This window comes from Oncorhynchus mykiss, chromosome 11 (genome assembly GCF_057628025.1).
Source record: "Oncorhynchus mykiss isolate SJ-2025 chromosome 11, ASM5762802v1, whole genome shotgun sequence".
In the NCBI taxonomy this organism is placed as follows: Eukaryota; Metazoa; Chordata; class Actinopteri; order Salmoniformes; family Salmonidae; genus Oncorhynchus; species Oncorhynchus mykiss.
Genome location: NC_143032.1, coordinates 21,377,079 through 21,395,039, shown reverse-complemented (window position 1 = coordinate 21,395,039; position 17,961 = coordinate 21,377,079). Strand labels below are relative to the sequence as shown.

General features: G+C 42.1%; 1 protein-coding gene across 9 annotated transcripts; it reads right to left on the bottom strand.

Moving 5' to 3' along the window:
• Window positions 1–209: 209 nt before the first annotated feature.
• On the bottom strand, window positions 210–17,860 carry LOC110535465 (U2 snRNP-associated SURP motif-containing protein). 9 transcript variants are annotated; one of them, XM_090189730.1, is made up of 26 exons: window positions 17,761–17,822; window positions 16,700–16,798; window positions 16,052–16,163; window positions 15,697–15,830; window positions 15,509–15,579; window positions 14,968–15,059; window positions 10,083–10,118; window positions 9,900–9,982; window positions 9,544–9,709; window positions 7,949–8,160; window positions 7,500–7,543; window positions 6,768–6,882; window positions 5,847–5,951; window positions 5,666–5,732; window positions 4,994–5,160; window positions 4,668–4,830; window positions 4,251–4,330; window positions 3,992–4,079; window positions 3,566–3,706; window positions 2,987–3,263; window positions 2,724–2,810; window positions 2,398–2,594; window positions 2,042–2,152; window positions 1,545–1,669; window positions 1,037–1,246; window positions 210–774 (listed from the first exon to the last, which is right to left on the bottom strand). In XM_090189730.1, exons 13-26 carry the CDS (start codon window positions 5,924–5,926, stop codon window positions 636–638), a joined length of 1,932 nt encoding a protein of 643 aa, XP_090045856.1. In that variant the 5' UTR covers window positions 5,927–5,951; window positions 6,768–6,882; window positions 7,500–7,543; window positions 7,949–8,160; window positions 9,544–9,709; window positions 9,900–9,982; window positions 10,083–10,118; window positions 14,968–15,059; window positions 15,509–15,579; window positions 15,697–15,830; window positions 16,052–16,163; window positions 16,700–16,798; window positions 17,761–17,822; the 3' UTR covers window positions 210–635. The 9 variants fall into 9 exon arrangements, with proteins under 9 accessions (XP_090045856.1, XP_021476153.2, XP_090045850.1 ...); XM_021620478.3 differs by lacking the exon at window positions 6,768–6,882 and having other exon boundaries at window positions 17,761–17,860; XM_090189724.1 differs by lacking the exon at window positions 6,768–6,882 and having other exon boundaries at window positions 1,037–1,219; window positions 17,761–17,860.
• Between the last annotated feature and the right edge of the window lie 101 nt (window positions 17,861–17,961).

The window sequence follows — 17,961 nt, the reverse complement described above, 5'->3', positions numbered from 1 at the left end:
CTCCACCACAGCTTGACAACTGTGAAAACGTAGGACTCACTACCATTACAGCCATGTGTTAAATAAATACCAGTGCTTAACAGATCTGGGCAGCGTTCATTAGGCACCAAATGGAGGAAAATGGACTGAAACAGCAGGGGGAGAACTTCCAGGGCTTGTCTGAAGCTTTCATTTTGGATTTACAATGCAAAAAGTTTAACAAGATAATATTATAATGAGTCATATTTATTAATTGTGAACTACAAAAAAGAAAACTACAGCATGGAAATAAGACAAGTCATCTTCACACTGGGTACAGGAGGTGTGGTCTACCACGAGGATGAATCCCATTGGGTGGTGGGCAGGACACTTATTTATTTACAATATAAAACAGCATCGCTGGATCCATTTAGACCCAACATGGCAACCCGGAAGGATCCATTTAGAGTAGACCCTACATGGCAACATTTCTCAATCCATTGAGCATCAACATGGCAACCTGTGCATAACCTTTTCTCATCTTAATCATCCTCTTCTTCACAGGAACATTCAGGCAGGGAACTGAGCTGCTACTGTTCATTCTTTTATTTATACATCACAGCAGAGGGATGGAGAGGGAAGAGGGTGGGGGTTCAGAACGAGGGGTGGGTGATTTGTCAGTGTTTACTCTTCTTTGATTTCTTGTGGGACCGGTGTGGGGACCGTGATTTTGAACGGGATTTTTTGGTGGATTTCTTGGGTGTTCTGGAGCGTGACCTCCGGGACCGTTTGGGCGTGCGGGATAATGAGGGAGACCTGGGGGAGAGAAAACACAGACAGGACAGTCAGAGGGACACCAGGACAACCAAACTGCAATGGTCTTGGGGAAGTTACAGGAAGTTGGTCCACCACAAAGACTATGTCAATCAAATACAAATCCACTTAAGTTTATTTCCCTCCAATGTCAAGAGAAGATCAGCACTATCCTCAAAACAGTGGAGGCAGAAAGGCCAGGGACAGTATAATAAAGTATAAAAGTGTTACTTTTAGAATGTTTTAAACACAGATGATTTAGTACCTTTTGGAGGACTTCTTGATGATGGTGGTTCGAGGGGAGTCTTTGTGGGAGGAGCGGGATCGTGATGACCCTACGTCCTTGGAGTAGAGGCGTTCTGACCTTTCGGAGCGGGGGGATGGGGAGCGCACCCGTCTACTGCTGCTCCGTGGGGGGCTGCCGGGTGAGCCGCTGTGGCGCCGTTTCCTAGCAACCACAGGAGACAGGCCACGCCTGTCAGAGATGACATCGGCAGATGAAATATTTTGTCAGTGATGATGTTACAACGGTCTACGCTTGTTTTTATTAGGTGAATCCCATTGATACATGAATCTCTTTTTCAAGGAGCCCTAAACTGCCCCTGTATTTCAAGGGAGCATGAACTTTAAACCTGATCATGAGTTGGGAGTCCTTCGTTTAAGTCATTTCCTAGAATCCCATTACACAGCTCTACCAGAGTTTCCCCCCGTTATCCAACCACACACAGCCATCATGTCTCTAATGAATGTGTCACAATGTATGAGGGACTAACCTGTCTTTCCTGGTTGGAGTTGACTCCTCCTTCTCCTTCTTGATGTCTTTAGAGCGAGCTTCGCTTTTCTCCTTGTCTTTTTTCTCCCTCTCTTTCTCTCGTTCCAGTTTCTCCTTTTCTTTTTCCTGCAAAATAAAAAGGACAAGGCCAACTTTATATTATGGAATGGAAACCAACATTATCCAAATTCACTTAATTTTTTGGTTATTTCGCTACAATAGTCCACTCAGTAAACAACTTCCACTGTATTCAAGGTAGTCGTGTGATATCAAATACCTTAATATAAACTGAAGTTTATAGCTTAGAAACATTTTCAAGAGGATACTTCAGATATTGAGGTAAACAGCAATGATCGTACTTCATCAGATAAGCAGCATGGTTCCACATATCGTACCGTCTGTACCAGCTGAATGTAAAAGGTCAATAGCAATGTTGGAAAACAATAGTACAGGCCCTATGTTCCTCCAGGAACCAAGAGGACAGTCAGGATGTAATACCTTCTGTAAGAGTTTCTCTCTGTAGTTTTCCACCTGCTCTTGGAGACTCTGGCCAGACTTCTTGGGCCTTTTCCCAGACTCCAACTCATCCTGGAACTTCATCACTTTGACCTGGAAGATAATAATAAAATGTATATGTTAACATTTAGATATGAATACGACAGGATTAACTTTCAGGGTGTGGCCATTGAACAAGCGAAGTAATCCAAACTTCTTTGAACCAATTTAGCCCAAAGAAATACAAATATACAAACAACTCAGAACAACTCAACAACTCAACTCAGCTTGTTTATTTTCAGCCGTCTAAATAACCTGTTGTGTACTTTGTGCTTCCAGTAAAATGCTGACTAGTTTACCTCTATTTCCCGGAGCTTGGTGCGTCTGTCCTCATTCATCTCAGAGTGCTTGGTCTTGGAGTCCAAGTCGTCTCTGATGGGGTTGGGGTAACTCGGAGGCTCTTCTGACCGGGAACTCTTGGTGTCATCATCACTGTCATCCTCGTCCTTCTTCTCCTCTGGCTGCTCAAAGATCTCCCATTTAGAGGTGGTCACGGCTGAGGAGGAGACAGAGAATTAGGACAGAATTGTAGCTTGGTAGAAACTAGCCATAGAAACAGGTTTAGGACACTTTCAAGTGCAATCCTAGCTTGGTAGAAACTAGCTGTAGTTGTGGTCTCACTCACCCTGTGCTTCTAGCTCAGACTCGTCCACTGCTTCCCATTTTGAAGGTGCTACTTTAAAGGATGCTGCTTTGGCTGCAGCATGATCCACTAAAAGACAAGGAGAACAAGGTTAGAAAAATGTCCTCCAATCCTAAGGTCAGGGTTAGTCAATAGACTGTTGACAAGGTACGGAAACTAATATGTCAGTGTCATGTGGGGGAAGAAGTATCCCTTTAATAATTCCTATGAGGATGTGGTAGTATAGAGGTCATATGGCCACTCACAGGGCACTCCGTCTATGTCCTCCTCCAGGGCCTTGATGGGCACTCCGTCCAGATCATCCATCCCCTGCGGGGCTCTGTCAAGGGGGGCGGAGCCTAGGGGGGCAGAGCCAAGGGGGGCTCCGTCCACCATGGTCCCTCCATCCAGTCCTATAGGGACCCCATCCACGTCCTCCAGAGAGGCCCCATCCATATCCTCCCCGATGGGGGCCCCGTCGATGTCCTCTGCTGGCTCAGGCTGGGACAGTAGACCAGGGGCCAGGTGTTCAACTGATGGTTTCTGTTGAAAGGAGACATGTATTAGAGCAGTAGTGCTGCGTGGGCAACGTTACACTTTGTCAACATGATCAAATCACAACATTCTCAAACATTCAGATAACATTTTCAATCCATGACACATGTTCAAACGATGACAACATTCTCCAACCATCACACAACATTCTCCAATCAACACACACCATTTACAAATCATCACACAACATTTACAAACCATCACACATTTTCAACTCATTATCTAACAACAAGGTTAGGTAGTAACATCAGGAGAAAGACCTGAAAAGAAAAGGGAGTATGCTAGCTGACCTCTACTGTGATGGGAGCGGGAGCCTCCTTATCAGCTGATAGGTTGACTAGACCCAGGAAGATGTTCTGCAGCTTGATGAGGAAGGGATCTGGGTACACGGCCCAGTCCTCCCACGCACGGAAACACGACATCACTCGTTGCTGTTGGACAAGAGGATATAAAACAGACAGGTGAAACGGTAATACCCTGTCCAGAAGCAATCCCTAGGCCCTAAACACAATGCATATCATAGCAGGCATGCTGATTCAGGATCAGTTTAGCCTTTTAGACCATAATGACTATGATTGTATGGACAGATCCTAGATCAGGACTTCTACTGAGATACTTTGTGGATACGGGCCCTGAAATAATTGTGTAGTTCTTAAAGACAGGGGTAGGTAACATGACTCAAATTGTGATCGGAAAATGTATACAATTAAATATACCTTAAAGTTCTCAGACTGCAGGTGACCCTGTATCGTCTTGTACGTTGCATTGAGGTCTGAGAAGACCTGGCAAAGTTTGGTCTCAAAGCTGTGTCAGGGACAAGTTTAACATATTCACTTGTGCAGGAAAACAGCTTTAATAATGCAAATAATGTATACTGAGAAGTTACGCAATCTATGAACAAGCAGGGTCCTCTACACCCAGTCAGTCAGTCACAAGCAAACATCACAACCCCTGAACCCAAACTCCACTACTTACTATTTTCTGTAGTACGACGCATTGGCTACTTTAGCAGATGAGTTGTACAGCACATCAGAGACAAGATACAACCGTGCAATCTGAAAAACAAGGAAGGAATTATCAGCCAGTCCTCCCTGATAGAATGGAATAACTGATTAATTAATACAAATTATTTATTTGACTGCACATTTTACACGTGCCACTCAAAGCTCTTTCCAAACCAAATAACACAAGGCAAAACCGGCTACGAAAGCAACAAACTCAAGAGAAGGACTGTGATACAATACAGTAACTTCTTATTTATTGGCCATTTATACATGGACATTCCTTTTGTGAGGTCAGCACAAAAACAATACACTATATACATGCAATACAACATGGCAGAAAAAGTTCTCTAAAGAACATAGTATGGCACTTGTTTTCTATCTTATTTACCTTCTTGGGGAGTGGTGTCTTGAGGATGGAGAGGGACTCTGTGACACACTCTACGATCTCCTCAGCAGCCTCGGCGTGCAGTAGACAGAACAGCATGGCTTCGGCTATGTCCCCCTTTCTAGGAGTCAGAGCCCTCAACATCTCCTCCAGCTGATCACGCTCTCTGGAGGGAGGGGTGATAAGAAAGAAGAGGAGTTGAGCATAGATAATGTTAAAAGTAAAAGTTAGCCCAATCTGTTTCTGTAGTGTGAGGCAGCTTGATGTACAAGTACAACCCTCTGGACAGGATGTTAGTCTATCGCAAAAATTATAAACAGAGAACATACTCTTCTTTGAGGCAGCCTTTCTTCCCAGGCTCCTCCTCTTCCTCCTCAGGCCCCTCCCCCTCCTCAAAATTGCCGTGCAGGTAGGGATTGAGGGGAGGAGGGCGCCACAGCGAGCCGTTCTTGAACATGCGGAAGTCGTCCGTCCGCCATTTTGTTGGTGCTTCTCCCTGTGGGGACAAGTTGTGTCATTCACATTATTCTCTAACGAGGACATATCTTAAATTCAACTAGGCAAGTCGGTTAAGAACACATTTTTATTCACAATGACCTCCTACCCCAGCCAAACCCAGCCAACGCTAGACCAATTGTGTGCCTATGGGACTCCCAATCACAACCAGGTGTGATGCAGCCTGGAATCGAACCAGGTACTGCAGGGACGCCTCTTGCACTGAGATGCAGTGTCTTAGACCACTGCGCCACTCGGGAGCCCCATTGTCACGTTTTCAGGCTATCAAATAGCAGCATGTCAACAATGCATCCACAGACCCCCCATTCTAAATGTGACGGTATTAAGAGGACAGGCGTGTTTGATCTATACTGCTTTCAACCTAACCAGTCACGAGAGGGGACAGAAAACAGAGGTGATAAAGAAGAAGGAAAAAAGGGAGGATGCAATTGGTCTAAGAATGTGATGCAGGAGAAGATGCCAGACAATGACTGGTCCGTACTGACCTGTAGTATGGAGTAGAGTTTCCAGCGGTAGTACACGTGTGCTGGGCTCTGGTTCTCAAACAGAAACCTGGCCAACAGAGGCAACAGAATGACAGTCAACTTGTTGTACTACAATACATTGTGTCAACTGAAAAAGTGATCACACAAACACGTGCACCGACAGACAGACAGACAGACGTACCTGTACATGGGGTTGCTGAGCTCTCGATTCATGATCATGGCTTCGAACATGGGGCCCTCACGCACCACAAACTCGATCATTCGGTGGATGAGAGAGAGCAAATTCCTAGAAGAAAAACACAGTTAAAACAAACGGATTCAGAGCAGGCAACCCTTCTTCTCCCCAAGGCAAAGCCTGTGTCTGCTGCCCTGACCTAGTACAGCCTCTAAGTAACACATGGAAGGTGTAAGACACATGGAACTATGCATGTACTAAACTTAAACTATTTCCTACATTGTGTTTGATAAGCTTAACTAATCGAATGTGTTAAAATGTTTAATTTGTAAGAATGAAGGAAGAAACATCTTCCTAAATGTTTCCGACCTTATCATTTCAGAAATGCTAAGAGCACCTAACACCAATTTTAAGAGCCATTAGCTGCCTAAAACTAACATTAGTTAGTACTTCTACTAGTTATAAAATGCTGTATGGATCTTTGCAGGTCAAGACAACGCTAACTACCATCTCCCCGCAGTACAGAGTATAAGGAAGGGAGGACAGTGAAGCTGGATAAGATAAATCATGTTTGAGAGAGGTTTGAGTGACTCTGTATTGAGTGACGCATCAGCCCATACAGAGCCTGTCAAAGCCAGCCTGACAACTCTTCTTGACTGACTCGCATGAAGAACCAAAGCACTATAGGATTGTTGGCCTAAACAGGCTAAATAACAAAAGGCTCTCTACTGGTCATATGATTCCACTACATAATGATGTATGAATAAACACAAAATGTCCAAATGGGGGGCAATTAGACCTAAGCTCCTTTGGAACATTTTAGAGCGGCCTAATATTGGAGCATGTTGGACCAATTAGCCTAAAGGGGACAACACAACAACAAAGGATGTCTTTCATTTATATGTAGACAACGCAAATCACATTTACCATATAGTATTGGAGCCGATCGTACCAATGCATGGTGGGTAAAATGCTGTATACTTTCCCAATCCATCCCATGATGCTTTCAGGTCCCTCGCTGCCGCAGACAGTTCAACTTGTGCTGCTCACCAAGGCCAATGTCAAAAGGTCATTGAGACTAACGGGAAGTTTGGATTGGAGGTCTGAGCAGGGGCCAGGTGTTGCTGAGCCCGTGATTGGGTGACAGAGGCCAAGGGGGTGTGTCGGTGGGAGTGAGCAATCGTCAGAGTGCAAGACCGGTCTAAACAACCTAACCACAGCCAGCACGGTATGTATGGTATGTGACTGTGTTATGTAGCTAGCATCATAACATGGATATTATTAGCCTACATGTGACGACTGACAAGTGGTGGTAAAAATTCCTTTGATGTCCTCTATACCGTCAGACAAGCAATGGCATGGTGGTCCATGGACTGTATTGATGTTTGGAGGGAGTGTTGGAATGAATGTGTGAAAGGAAAAACATATGGACACTGTGTGGCGGCAGAAAGCTGGGCTGTGGGAGTGAGTATCTTGTAGTCTAACAGGAACCTGATGGGGTTATAAGCCTACGTCTGCTTGTCTCAACCATTGCTCACCCATACTGAACGACCCCCCGTAGCATGCAGTGATCCAATTGATCAAACTTTAAAATGGGGGTTTATTCATTATGGGATGTTTTTCTACTTTTACATCAATTTAAAAAAGAAAAACATGTACCTTTCTGTTGGGATAACCACTTTGACTATGGCTTGCGACAGAGTCTGTATATGAAGTCACATCAGATAATAAACATAGAATATGTGAGTATTGTTAAAAGGCAACAGGTGAAAAATATTAAATGCATTAAAAACTGCATCATATGAAAAAGTACTTTACTGCTGTCAGTTTCAGGTCAAATGTATACAGTCCTTAAATTCCCACACAACTTACCACTGCTTCTTTATATACACTAAACACACCTCACAAAATGCTAAATCTAGTATAGTTTGGTCAATAAATGTAGAAATGTTTAAAAGGAATAAACCCATGACTAGTAGAAGATGAGCAAAATATTCACTACATGACAAATAGCCTAAACTAGGTCTATGCCTAAGAAATACACATGGTACAACTGACAGGCCTAATACAGTACACAGCAGCATCCCAGACATGACATGGAGAGTTACCTTGTCGAATTCCTCCTTGTTCTTGGGCGGAGGGAGCAGGGCGGCGTTGGGGTTCTTCAGCCTCTCGCAGGGCTGTGCGTTGAAGGGCAGGCCGGAGGGCGGCGGGGGGAGAGTGTGCTCCACCATAGACGGGGGGATGTAGATGGGGTGAGGGGGGATGGGCACGCCTTTACCCCAGCCCAGCTTCATTTCAAAGTTCATGATCATCTTCGCTGGAAACAGTGAAAAAAACCACAAGCAGCCTATTTGCCTTATTACTGTACATCTTACTACCAATTATACTGTATCAGTTGCTGTTTTGAATACACTAAGAATGCCAATACGTCATGTTGTTGCAAATAAAATAAAACATTGATGTCCTGTTTGGCCGTCTATAACCACTATAACCAGTTTGTGCTATACATTGCTGATGAATAACCAGCCCCTTTCATTACATATACACTACCGTTCAAAAGTTTGGGGTCACTTAGAAATGTCTTCGTTTTTCAAAGAAAAGCAAACTTTTTTGTCCATAACATAACATAAAATTGATCAGAAATACTATGTAGACATTGTTAATGTTGTAAATGACTACTGTAGCTGGAAACGACAGAATTTATTTTATAGAATATCTACATAGGCCCATTATCAGCAACCATCACTCCTGTGTTCCAATGGCATGTTGTGTTAGCTAATCCAAGTTTATCATTTTAAAAGGCTAATTGATCATCAGAAAACCCTTTTACAATTATGTTATCACAGTTGAAAACTGTTGTCCTGATTAAAGCAATACATCTGGCCTTCTTTACACTTGAGTATCTGGAGGATCGTTATTTGTGGGTTCGATTACATGCTCAAAATGGCCAGAAACAGAACTTTCTTCTGAAACTCGTCAGTCTATTCTTGTTCTAAGAAATGAAGGCTATTCCATGTGAGAAATTGCCAAGAAACTGAACATCTCGTATGCAACGCCGTGTGCTACTCCCTCCATAGAACAGCGCAAACATGCCCTAACCAGAATAGAAAGAGGAGTGGGAGGCCCCGGTGCAAAACTGAGAAAGAGGACAAGTACATTAGAGTGTCTAGTTTGAGAAACAGACGCCTCAAAAGTCCTCAACTGGCAGCTTCATTAAATAGTACCCGTAAAACACCAGTCTCAAAGTCAACAGTGAAGAGGTGACTCGGGGATGCTAACACAGCGTGCCATTGGAACACAGGAGTGATGGTTGCTGATAATGGGCCTCTTTAGATATTCGATTTTTAAAAAATATGCTGTTTCCAGCTACAATAGTCCTTTACAACATTAGCAATGTTTACACTGTATTTCTGATCAATTTGATGTTAATTTAAAAATGGACAAAAAATGTCATTTTCTTTCAAAAACCAGGACATTTCTAAATGATCCCAAACTTTTGAACGGTAGTGTACATGTGATACATGCTGGTGTACTCTACAAGTCCCATGTCCCACAGAGAGAGCAAAAGGAAAGCCCAAGCAGCAGAACAGCTAGACAAAAAACAGTAAAACCTTTTGACATTACAACATTATTTGATGTAATGTGAGTAAAGTTGCATTGTGGTCGGTCAGTGGTATGATGATAACTAAGGCTTTAATACCGTTGAGATTCTTCAGAGCTCTCTCCGCATCCCTCCGGTTCATGAAGGCCACAAAGCCACAGTTCCTCTCCCTGGCCCTCTCTTCATCTGTCCGCGGCCACATGATCTTCACGCTGGCCAGAGGGCCGTAGCGCCCAAACTCCTGACACAGCATCTCCTCATTCATCTACACACAGCAACCACAACAACAGAGGCAGAGGGAGGGAGCGGGGCATGTGGACTTGTTGTTATTAGTGTCATTTTACATTGTAATGCAATATATCAGTAGAATTTATGCTATTAATATAGGCAATTAGGCATGTAACATATTGCATAAATAAGCATATAAAACATTCATGAGCCATAAAATGGTTTACCTGTGGGTTGATGTTTCCGAGGTATAAGTTAGTTGTAGAGGGGTCTCCGACGTCATGGGAACCAGGTGCAGCGTCATCCAAAACTGCAGAGAGAGCAGAGTAGAGAAGCCTTTTATAGAATATATAATCTTAGTGAGATGTTAGATATTAAAAGCAAGCCACTGTATAAATTTATCAAATTACCACTGGACGGACGGTTTCTTCTTGAAGAACTATCCACTAAAAAAAGCAGAAAGGCAGTATATAAATGTTGTTTCCAGGCAAAGGAAATGGAGTGGGTGGAGATTTGAAGCAGTCAGTATGAGTTGTAGGAAGGAAGGAAGGGGGCATGTCCAAGAGCCAACGGGTCTTAATGTATTTTAGATAGTCTAACAGTTTCCTAGCCTGAAATCTTAACTGATATCCCAAGAGCGTTGCGCCAGTAACCGAAAGGTTTCTGGATCGAATCCCAGAGCTGACAAGGTCATTTTTGTTTAAATAAGTCGTTCTGCCCCTGAACAAGGCAGTTAACACACTGTCCAAGCACTAATATTTATTTTCAAGGAACATCCATTTGTAATAGTTCTTATTATGCCATTGTTTCTAGTTGCCATCAGATCAGGTATATCACCACAACCACATGAGAAAAAAAATAAACATACTATTCATCAGTAACTTACAAGTTCTACTCAATAATACATTGTTTCACTACTTATTTACTACATACAAAAGTTAGGGGTCACTTAGAAATGTCCTTGTTCCATGAAAACATACATCTCTATGGCGGTGCCACAGGCTTCAATTCTCAGGCCGACTTTTTTCTCTGTATACATCAATGATGTCGCTCTTGCTGCTGGTGATTCTCTGATCCACCTCCACGCAAACGATACCATTCTGTATACTTCTGGCCTTTCTTTGGACACTTAACTAACCTCGAGACGAGCTTCAATGCCATTCAACTCTCCTTCTGTTGCCTCCAACTGCTCTTAAATGCAAGTAAAACTAAATGCATGCTCTTCAACCGATCGCTGCCAGCACATGCCCGCCTGTCCAGCAGGCAGGACAGTTCTGACTTAGAATATGTGGACATATACAAATACCGAGGTGTCTGGTTAGACTGTAAACTCTCCTTCCAGACTCACATTAACTTCTTATTGCTGCAAGAGCAGTATTGAGTAGCTTGGATGAAAGGTGCCCAGAATAAAGAGCCTGCTCCTCAGTCCCAGTTGCTAATATATGCATATTATTATTAGTATTGGATAGAAAACACTGAAGTTTCTAAAACTGTATGAATGATGTCTGTGAGTATAACAAAACTCATATGGCAGGCAAAAACATAAGAAATCCAAACAGGAAGTGGGAAATCTGAGGTTGGTCGATTTTCAACCCAGCCCCTATTGAATACACAGTGGAATATTGGTTGTTGCACTTCCTAAGGCTTCCACTAGATGTCAACCGTCTTTAGAAACCTGTTTGAGGATTCTACGGTGAAGTGGGGGCTCATAAGGGCTGTTTGAGCCAGGTGTCTGGCAGATTGCCACAGGCTGAGACGCGGTCACGAGAGAGTTAGCTCTCGTTCCATTGCTTTTCTACAGACACAGGAATTCTCCGGTTGGAACATTATTGATGTTTTTTTGTTAAAAACATCCTAAAGATTGATTCCATACATCGTTTGACATGTTTCTACGGACAGTAACGGAACTTTTTGACATTTCGTCTGCAACTAGGGCATGTGCTTCATGACTTTGGATTTGTTTACCAAACGTGCTAACAAAAGTAGCTCTTTGGACATAAATTATGGACATGATCGAACTAAATCAAACGTTTAATGTGGAACTGGGATTCCTGTGAGTGCATTCTGATGAAGATCAAAGGTAAGTGAATATTTATAATGCTATTTCTGACTTCTGTTGACTACCCAATATGGCAGATATCTTTTTGGCTGCTTTGTTGTCTGAAAGCTGTACTCAGATTGCATGGTTTGCTTTTTCCGTAAAGTATTTTTTAAAAATCTGACACAGCGGTTGCATTAAGGAGAAGTGTATCTATATTTCCATGTCTAACAACTGTCTTTTCATCTACATTTATAATGAGTATTTCTGTAAAATGACGTGGCTCTACAATATCACCAGATGTTTTTGGAACTGGTGAACATAATGCGCCAATGTTTACTGAGATGTTTAAATATAAATATGTACTTTATCAAACAAAACATATGTATTGTGCAACATGAAGTCCTATGAGTGTCATCTGATGAAGATCATCAAAGGTTAGTGAATAATTGTATCTCCATTTGTGCTTTTTGTGACTCCTCCCTTTGGCTGGAAAAATGGCCAAATTTTTCTGTGACTTGGCGGTGACCTAACATAATCGTTTGTGGTGCTTTTGCTGTAAAGCCTATTTGAAATCAGACACTTTGGTGGGATTAACAACAAGATTACCTTTTAAAATTGTATAAGATACATGTATGTTTCAGGAATTTTAATTATGAGATCTCTTTTCTTTGAGTTTGGCGCTCTGCACTTTCACTGGCTGTTGTCATATCAATCCCGTTAACGGGATTGCAGCCCTAAGAAGTTAAGCATCTCCAATCCAAAATGTTATCTAGAAATGGCCTTCTATTTCGCAACAAAGCATCCTTCACTCATGCTGCCAAACATACCCTCGTAAAACGGACTATCCTACCGATCCATGACTTTAGCGATGTCATTTACAAAATAGCCTCCAACACACTACTCAGCAAATTGGATACAGTCTATCACACCAGCTGTCAGAGCAGCTCACAGATCACTGCACCCTATCTGTAAATAGCCCATCCAACTACCTCATCCCCATAACCAGTTGTCACCAAAGCCCCATATACTACCCACCACTGCAACCTGTATGCTCTCGTCAGCTGGCCCTTGCTTCATATTCGTCGCCAAACCCACTGGCTCCAGGTCATCTATAAGTATTTGTTAGGTAAAGCCCCACCTTATCTCAGCTCACTGGTCAGCATAGCAGCACCCAGCCATAGCACGCATTCCAGCAGGTATATCTCACTGTTCAACCCCAAAGCCAATTCCTCCTTTGGCTGCCTTTCCTTCCAGTTCATTGCTGCCAATGATTGGAACGAACTGCAAAAATCCCTCATATCTCCCTCACTAACTTTAAGCACCAGCTGTCAGAGCAGCTCACAGATCACTGCACCCTATCTGTAAATAGCCCATCCAACTACCTCATCCCCATAATGCGATTATTTTTTTTGCTCCTTTGCACCCCAGTATCTCTACTTGCACATTCATCTTCTGCACATCTATCACTCCAGTGTTCAATTGCTAAATTGTAATTATTTCGCCACTATGACCTACTTATTGCCTTACACCATTTGCACACACTGTATATAGACGTTTTTTATTTTGTGTTATTTACTGTATGTTTGTTTATTCCATGTGTTACTCTGTTGTTGTTTGTGTCGCACTGCTTTGCTTTATCTTGGACAGGTCGCAGTTGTAAATGAGAAATGTTTCTCAACTAGCCTACCTGGTTAAATAAAGGGGAAATAAAATAAAAAACATATGGAACAAAATACATGAAATGAGTTGCAAAATGATCAGGAAACAGTGTCAAGACGTTGACAAGGTTATAAATAATGATTTTTAATTGAAATAGTGTCCTTCAAACTTCGCTTTCATCACAGAAACCTCCATGTGCAGCAATTACAGCCTTGCAGACCTTTGGAATTCTAGATGTTGTTGAAGTAATCTGAAGAGATTTCACCCCATGCTTCCTGAAGCACCTCCCACAAGTTGGATTGGCTTGATGGGCACTTCTTACGTACCATACGGTCAAGCTGCTCCCACAACAACTCAATAGGGTTGCGATCCAGTGACTGTGCTGGCCACTCCATTATAGACAGAATACCAGTTGACTGCTTCTTCCCTAATAGTTATTGCATAGTTTGGAGCTGTGCTTTGGGTCATTGTCCTGTTGTAGGAGGAAATTGGCTCCAATTAAGCACCGTCCACAGGGTATGGCATGGTGTTGCAAAATGGAATGATAGCCTTCCTCCTTCAAGATCCATTTTACCCTGTACAAATCTCCCTTTTGAACGGTAGTGTACATGAGTGGTAAGTCAGTACTGATGATTTTGTCATTTGAGTAGTGATCACTAGAGTTTTTGGACATGTCTACTGGTGATCACACATTTCCTATTCACATCACTACACAATTCCAGCTTAATGACTGCTTTTATTGGGCATTTGGGAATCTACTACTTAATAGCTACGAAAAAGCATCTTGCTTCCAACTGGCAGCTTTAGTGTCGTCAGTCGGGAGAAGGGCGGGTGGGCTGTGTGTGAGGGAAAACGGCACGTGAACGGCAAGAGCACGGCTGCCGCTTGATAAAACGGAATATTGCGGGCGCCGATTGGCAAAAACTCTCTGGAGGTTGACAAAGTCACAATACAGAACTGATGTCAGTGCAGGATGAAGCACTCTGTCTTTCCCCCTTCATGTGGATCTTCGGTGACGATACACCCATGCTCACAATGTCAAACTGAAGCATTTTTTGCACCTCACACAGTGTGGGTTGTTTGGGTCCAGTGATGTAGTGGTAAAAAAAGGTTGGTGAACTATATTGAACAGAAATATAAAACACAACATGTAAAGTGTTGGTTCCATATTTCATGAGCTGAAATAAAAGTCCCCAAAAGTGTTCCATATGCACAAAAGGCAGGATTGAATCTACGTCTGCCCGGCATTTTAGCTCTCAATGCGATGTTAAGTGGCGCCTAATCAGTCAGTTCTGTACCTGCCTGGCTGAGTGGGAGTGTGGGTGGAATGAGCGAGCTCACCTTGCAACCACAACATGAAACACTTGAGTAAATAAAACTTGGTAGTATGCCTCTAAATTCATTCGGAAGAACAATAAATGTTTCTAATATTTTTCATAAACACATTTGATCATGTTCCCCTCTCATTTTAAGTCAAGTACCAACTTGAGAACATTTCTGATTTTCAAGGTGTTCCAGTACCTGAATGTCAGAGTGCCTTATTGAAGTACTTTAAGCACCTCAAGCACCTGGTGAGAACCCTGGCAGACACTTACATGAGGAGCGTTTTCCCTCCATCCCGGAGAGAGGTTCAAATCGACTGACTCTGCCTTTCATCTTGTGTCTTTCATCCCGCTCTTCCTGTATTCTGGGAGAGACAGAGAATATTAGATTATGCAATCCAGTGCAATGCCAAGTACATCAGACTGGTCTCAGACTAGACCTAACATAATAAAGGCAAATCCGGGACACTCAAATTAGTATGATATGTTATGTTTGGTTACATAAGACAGAAGGCTGCTTAACCCCTTGCCTAACAAATGTTAGTGTTAGCCACCTAACTAACTTTAACCACAACAAATAGAAATGTGTAAGATATCATACGTTTTGTACATTCGAAAAATATAGGAGGAATTACATTCCATAAAACACTATGAATTGCAATTCATAACAATGTACGCATTGCAATTCGTAACATACTGTACGATTTGTAATTCATACGATATTATACTAATTGGAGTGTCTCGGATTTATATTTACTATGTTACGTCTGCCCGAGTCCAGGGAGCAAAAGATGAGGGATGTGAAATGACTTACTGTTTAAGTTCTTCCTTAAAGAGCTCTAGATTACTCTTCTTCTTTTCCTTTTCATTCGTTTTCTTCAGTGTCTGAAAGGAAGATAAACAACAAAGTTGTACTTTTTGTAAGAGGCCGCTAAAAGGACCAGCTAGGACTTTGCTTAGTCTAGCAACAGTAAAATAAATGTTGATTGCGATGATACATACATGTCTTTTATCTAATGTTAAAAACTGCGGAGGGGTTTCCAAAGGCAGGAAGCTGCTTTTCGGTGCTGCTGCTGTTTCAAAGCGTGACTTAGGTTTATACAGCTTGCCCTTCTTATCATCAGAAGCAGCCTCCTCTGTAGGAAGAAACACAGTACATCAACACAAGTTAGTGTAGTTTCTTACTAGAATGTACAATACAATAGCTTACAACTGTCTATCCATACACGGGGACAACGGAAATTGGTAATTTGACTGCCCAACCCTACTACACAACATATCTAAACATTTAATATCTAGCTAAAAATATCCCTGATAATATTGTGCTGTTTAAGAAGGTTGACATGGTTCTATTTACCTTTAGTTGCATTAGCAATGCCCCCCCGGACGAAGGCCTTGACCTTTCCCTCTCCTCCCTCGAACGCAGCCAGGAATTCTTCATAGATCTCTGCAGCTGCCCGCTCATCCTCCTGTCAAGGACCAGACCAACACCATCTCTCATAAGCCATGTCACAACATCAGGGTCATGTTTACATACCACTTTACTCATTTCATATGTATATACAAGCATTTCGCTACACTCGCATTAACATCTGCTATCCATGTGTATGTGACAAATAAAATTAGATTTGATTGATTTATACTGTGTTCTATGCTACTGTATTTTAGTCAATGCCACTCCGACATTGCTCGTCCTAATATTTATATATTTCTTAATTCATTTTATTTATTTTTTTACTTTAGATGTGTGTATTGTTGTAAATTGTTAGATACTACTGCACTAGGAACACAAGTATTTTTCGCTGCACCCGCGATAACATCGGCTAAATATGGGGATATGGCCTCCCAAAAAAGGATTTGATAAGACAAAAAAATAAGAAATGTATTTTATTTTCCATTGCAAAAACATGTTGTTACAGTGTGCCCTAATGAACACGATGTTCATATCAAAGGCAAGGTGCATTTGCCACTGCAGTGTAACACTTATATTTAGTCTTAACCTTACCTTCTTTTTGATATCCTCTTGTTCCTTCTTGCTTAGGGTCCTCTTACTCACGGCCATTTTTCCAATGCTGAAGGACTTCAACTTGCTCTCCAGCAGCGCCTACAAAATTAAACAAAACAAAACTTGAATGTCACAGTAACGTTAACGAGTTAGTTAGAATATTCCGAAATATAACTTCTGTATTTCCCTTGAGGTTGCTAGCTCGATCTCATTAATAAAGGCATTCGTTTCACTAGCACGCTGACCCGTCAAAGCTGTAAAGCAGCCAAGTTAGCTGGCTAATGTAATTGGGTATATGCATTAGTCGATTTCCGTTGCAAAACTCCAAAACCGAAAAGGTTTTGCAACGAAAACTACCGTTTCTATTGGACAAATATAGGTAGGTCCCTCCCAGTTTCGAATGCTTTGTTTGCTTCCTAGAGTAAACGGTTTCCATTGCATAACGTTTTGCAGCGGAATTTGACTAATGAATACACCCTGATGTACAGGCGACAGCTTGTTGCAATAGTGCGCTAGCTAGCCTATAGCGAACTATTGCTAATTACGGATGTTGTTGAATTGGATATTAGTTTGCCAGTAGGTATTAGCAGTGAGATAGTTGGCTACCTAGCTAGCAGTCAGCCTACGGTGGGTCCGAATGCTTTTCACCACTGCTTCATAAGGCGGCAAAGCCAAAGGACTCGTGCAGGGTGGAGTTAGCTAACGGTAGCTTGCTAGTAGTGACTGTTCATACTCCACGTTGCGACAACCAAAATCACACACCAACTCAAACATACTAATTAGTTATGTAAACAATTGCCATCCTAGTTACCAGTATACAGCAGCTAGATTATCCAGTTATGTAAACACATGGCGAAATCATTGCAATGTTTGGGACAGGAAAAATACTGGTGATTGGGGCCTGTCTTAGCTAGCGTTAGCTACGTGGTCTTTTCGTACACAATTACTAGTTATAAATGGGAACATATGGCAACAGCTGTACAACGTTTATAACTACAATAAACAGTTCTTATAATATTTAATAGCCAATGCATCAAGTAAACATCGATTAATAAATTCACCTTTGCGTTGGCTTTCTGCGTACCACCAGGCGTTCTGTCCGCCATTTTGGTTGTACTAACTCTAATCGATTACCAATTGTTGGATACGTTTTTTCACCGAGTTCAAAATAGTCGAATACAGAAATATGGATGCCAACCGATACTTTTATTTACAAAGAAAACATAAACCCATTATGATTAAATGGTGGCCGTGTAATAATA

Coding starts and splice junctions, on each gene's coding strand:
- LOC110535465 (XM_021620478.3), bottom strand. CDS start 17,805: ATGGCGGACAGAACGCCTGGTGGTACGCAGAAAGCCAACGCAAAG. Junction 9,983..10,082: donor AAGAAACCGTCCGTCCAGTG/GTAATTTGATAA, acceptor CTCTCTCTGCAG/TTTTGGATGACGCTGCACCT. Junction 1,247..1,544: donor ACTCCAACCAGGAAAGACAG/GTTAGTCCCTCA, acceptor CATCTCTGACAG/GCGTGGCCTGTCTCCTGTGG.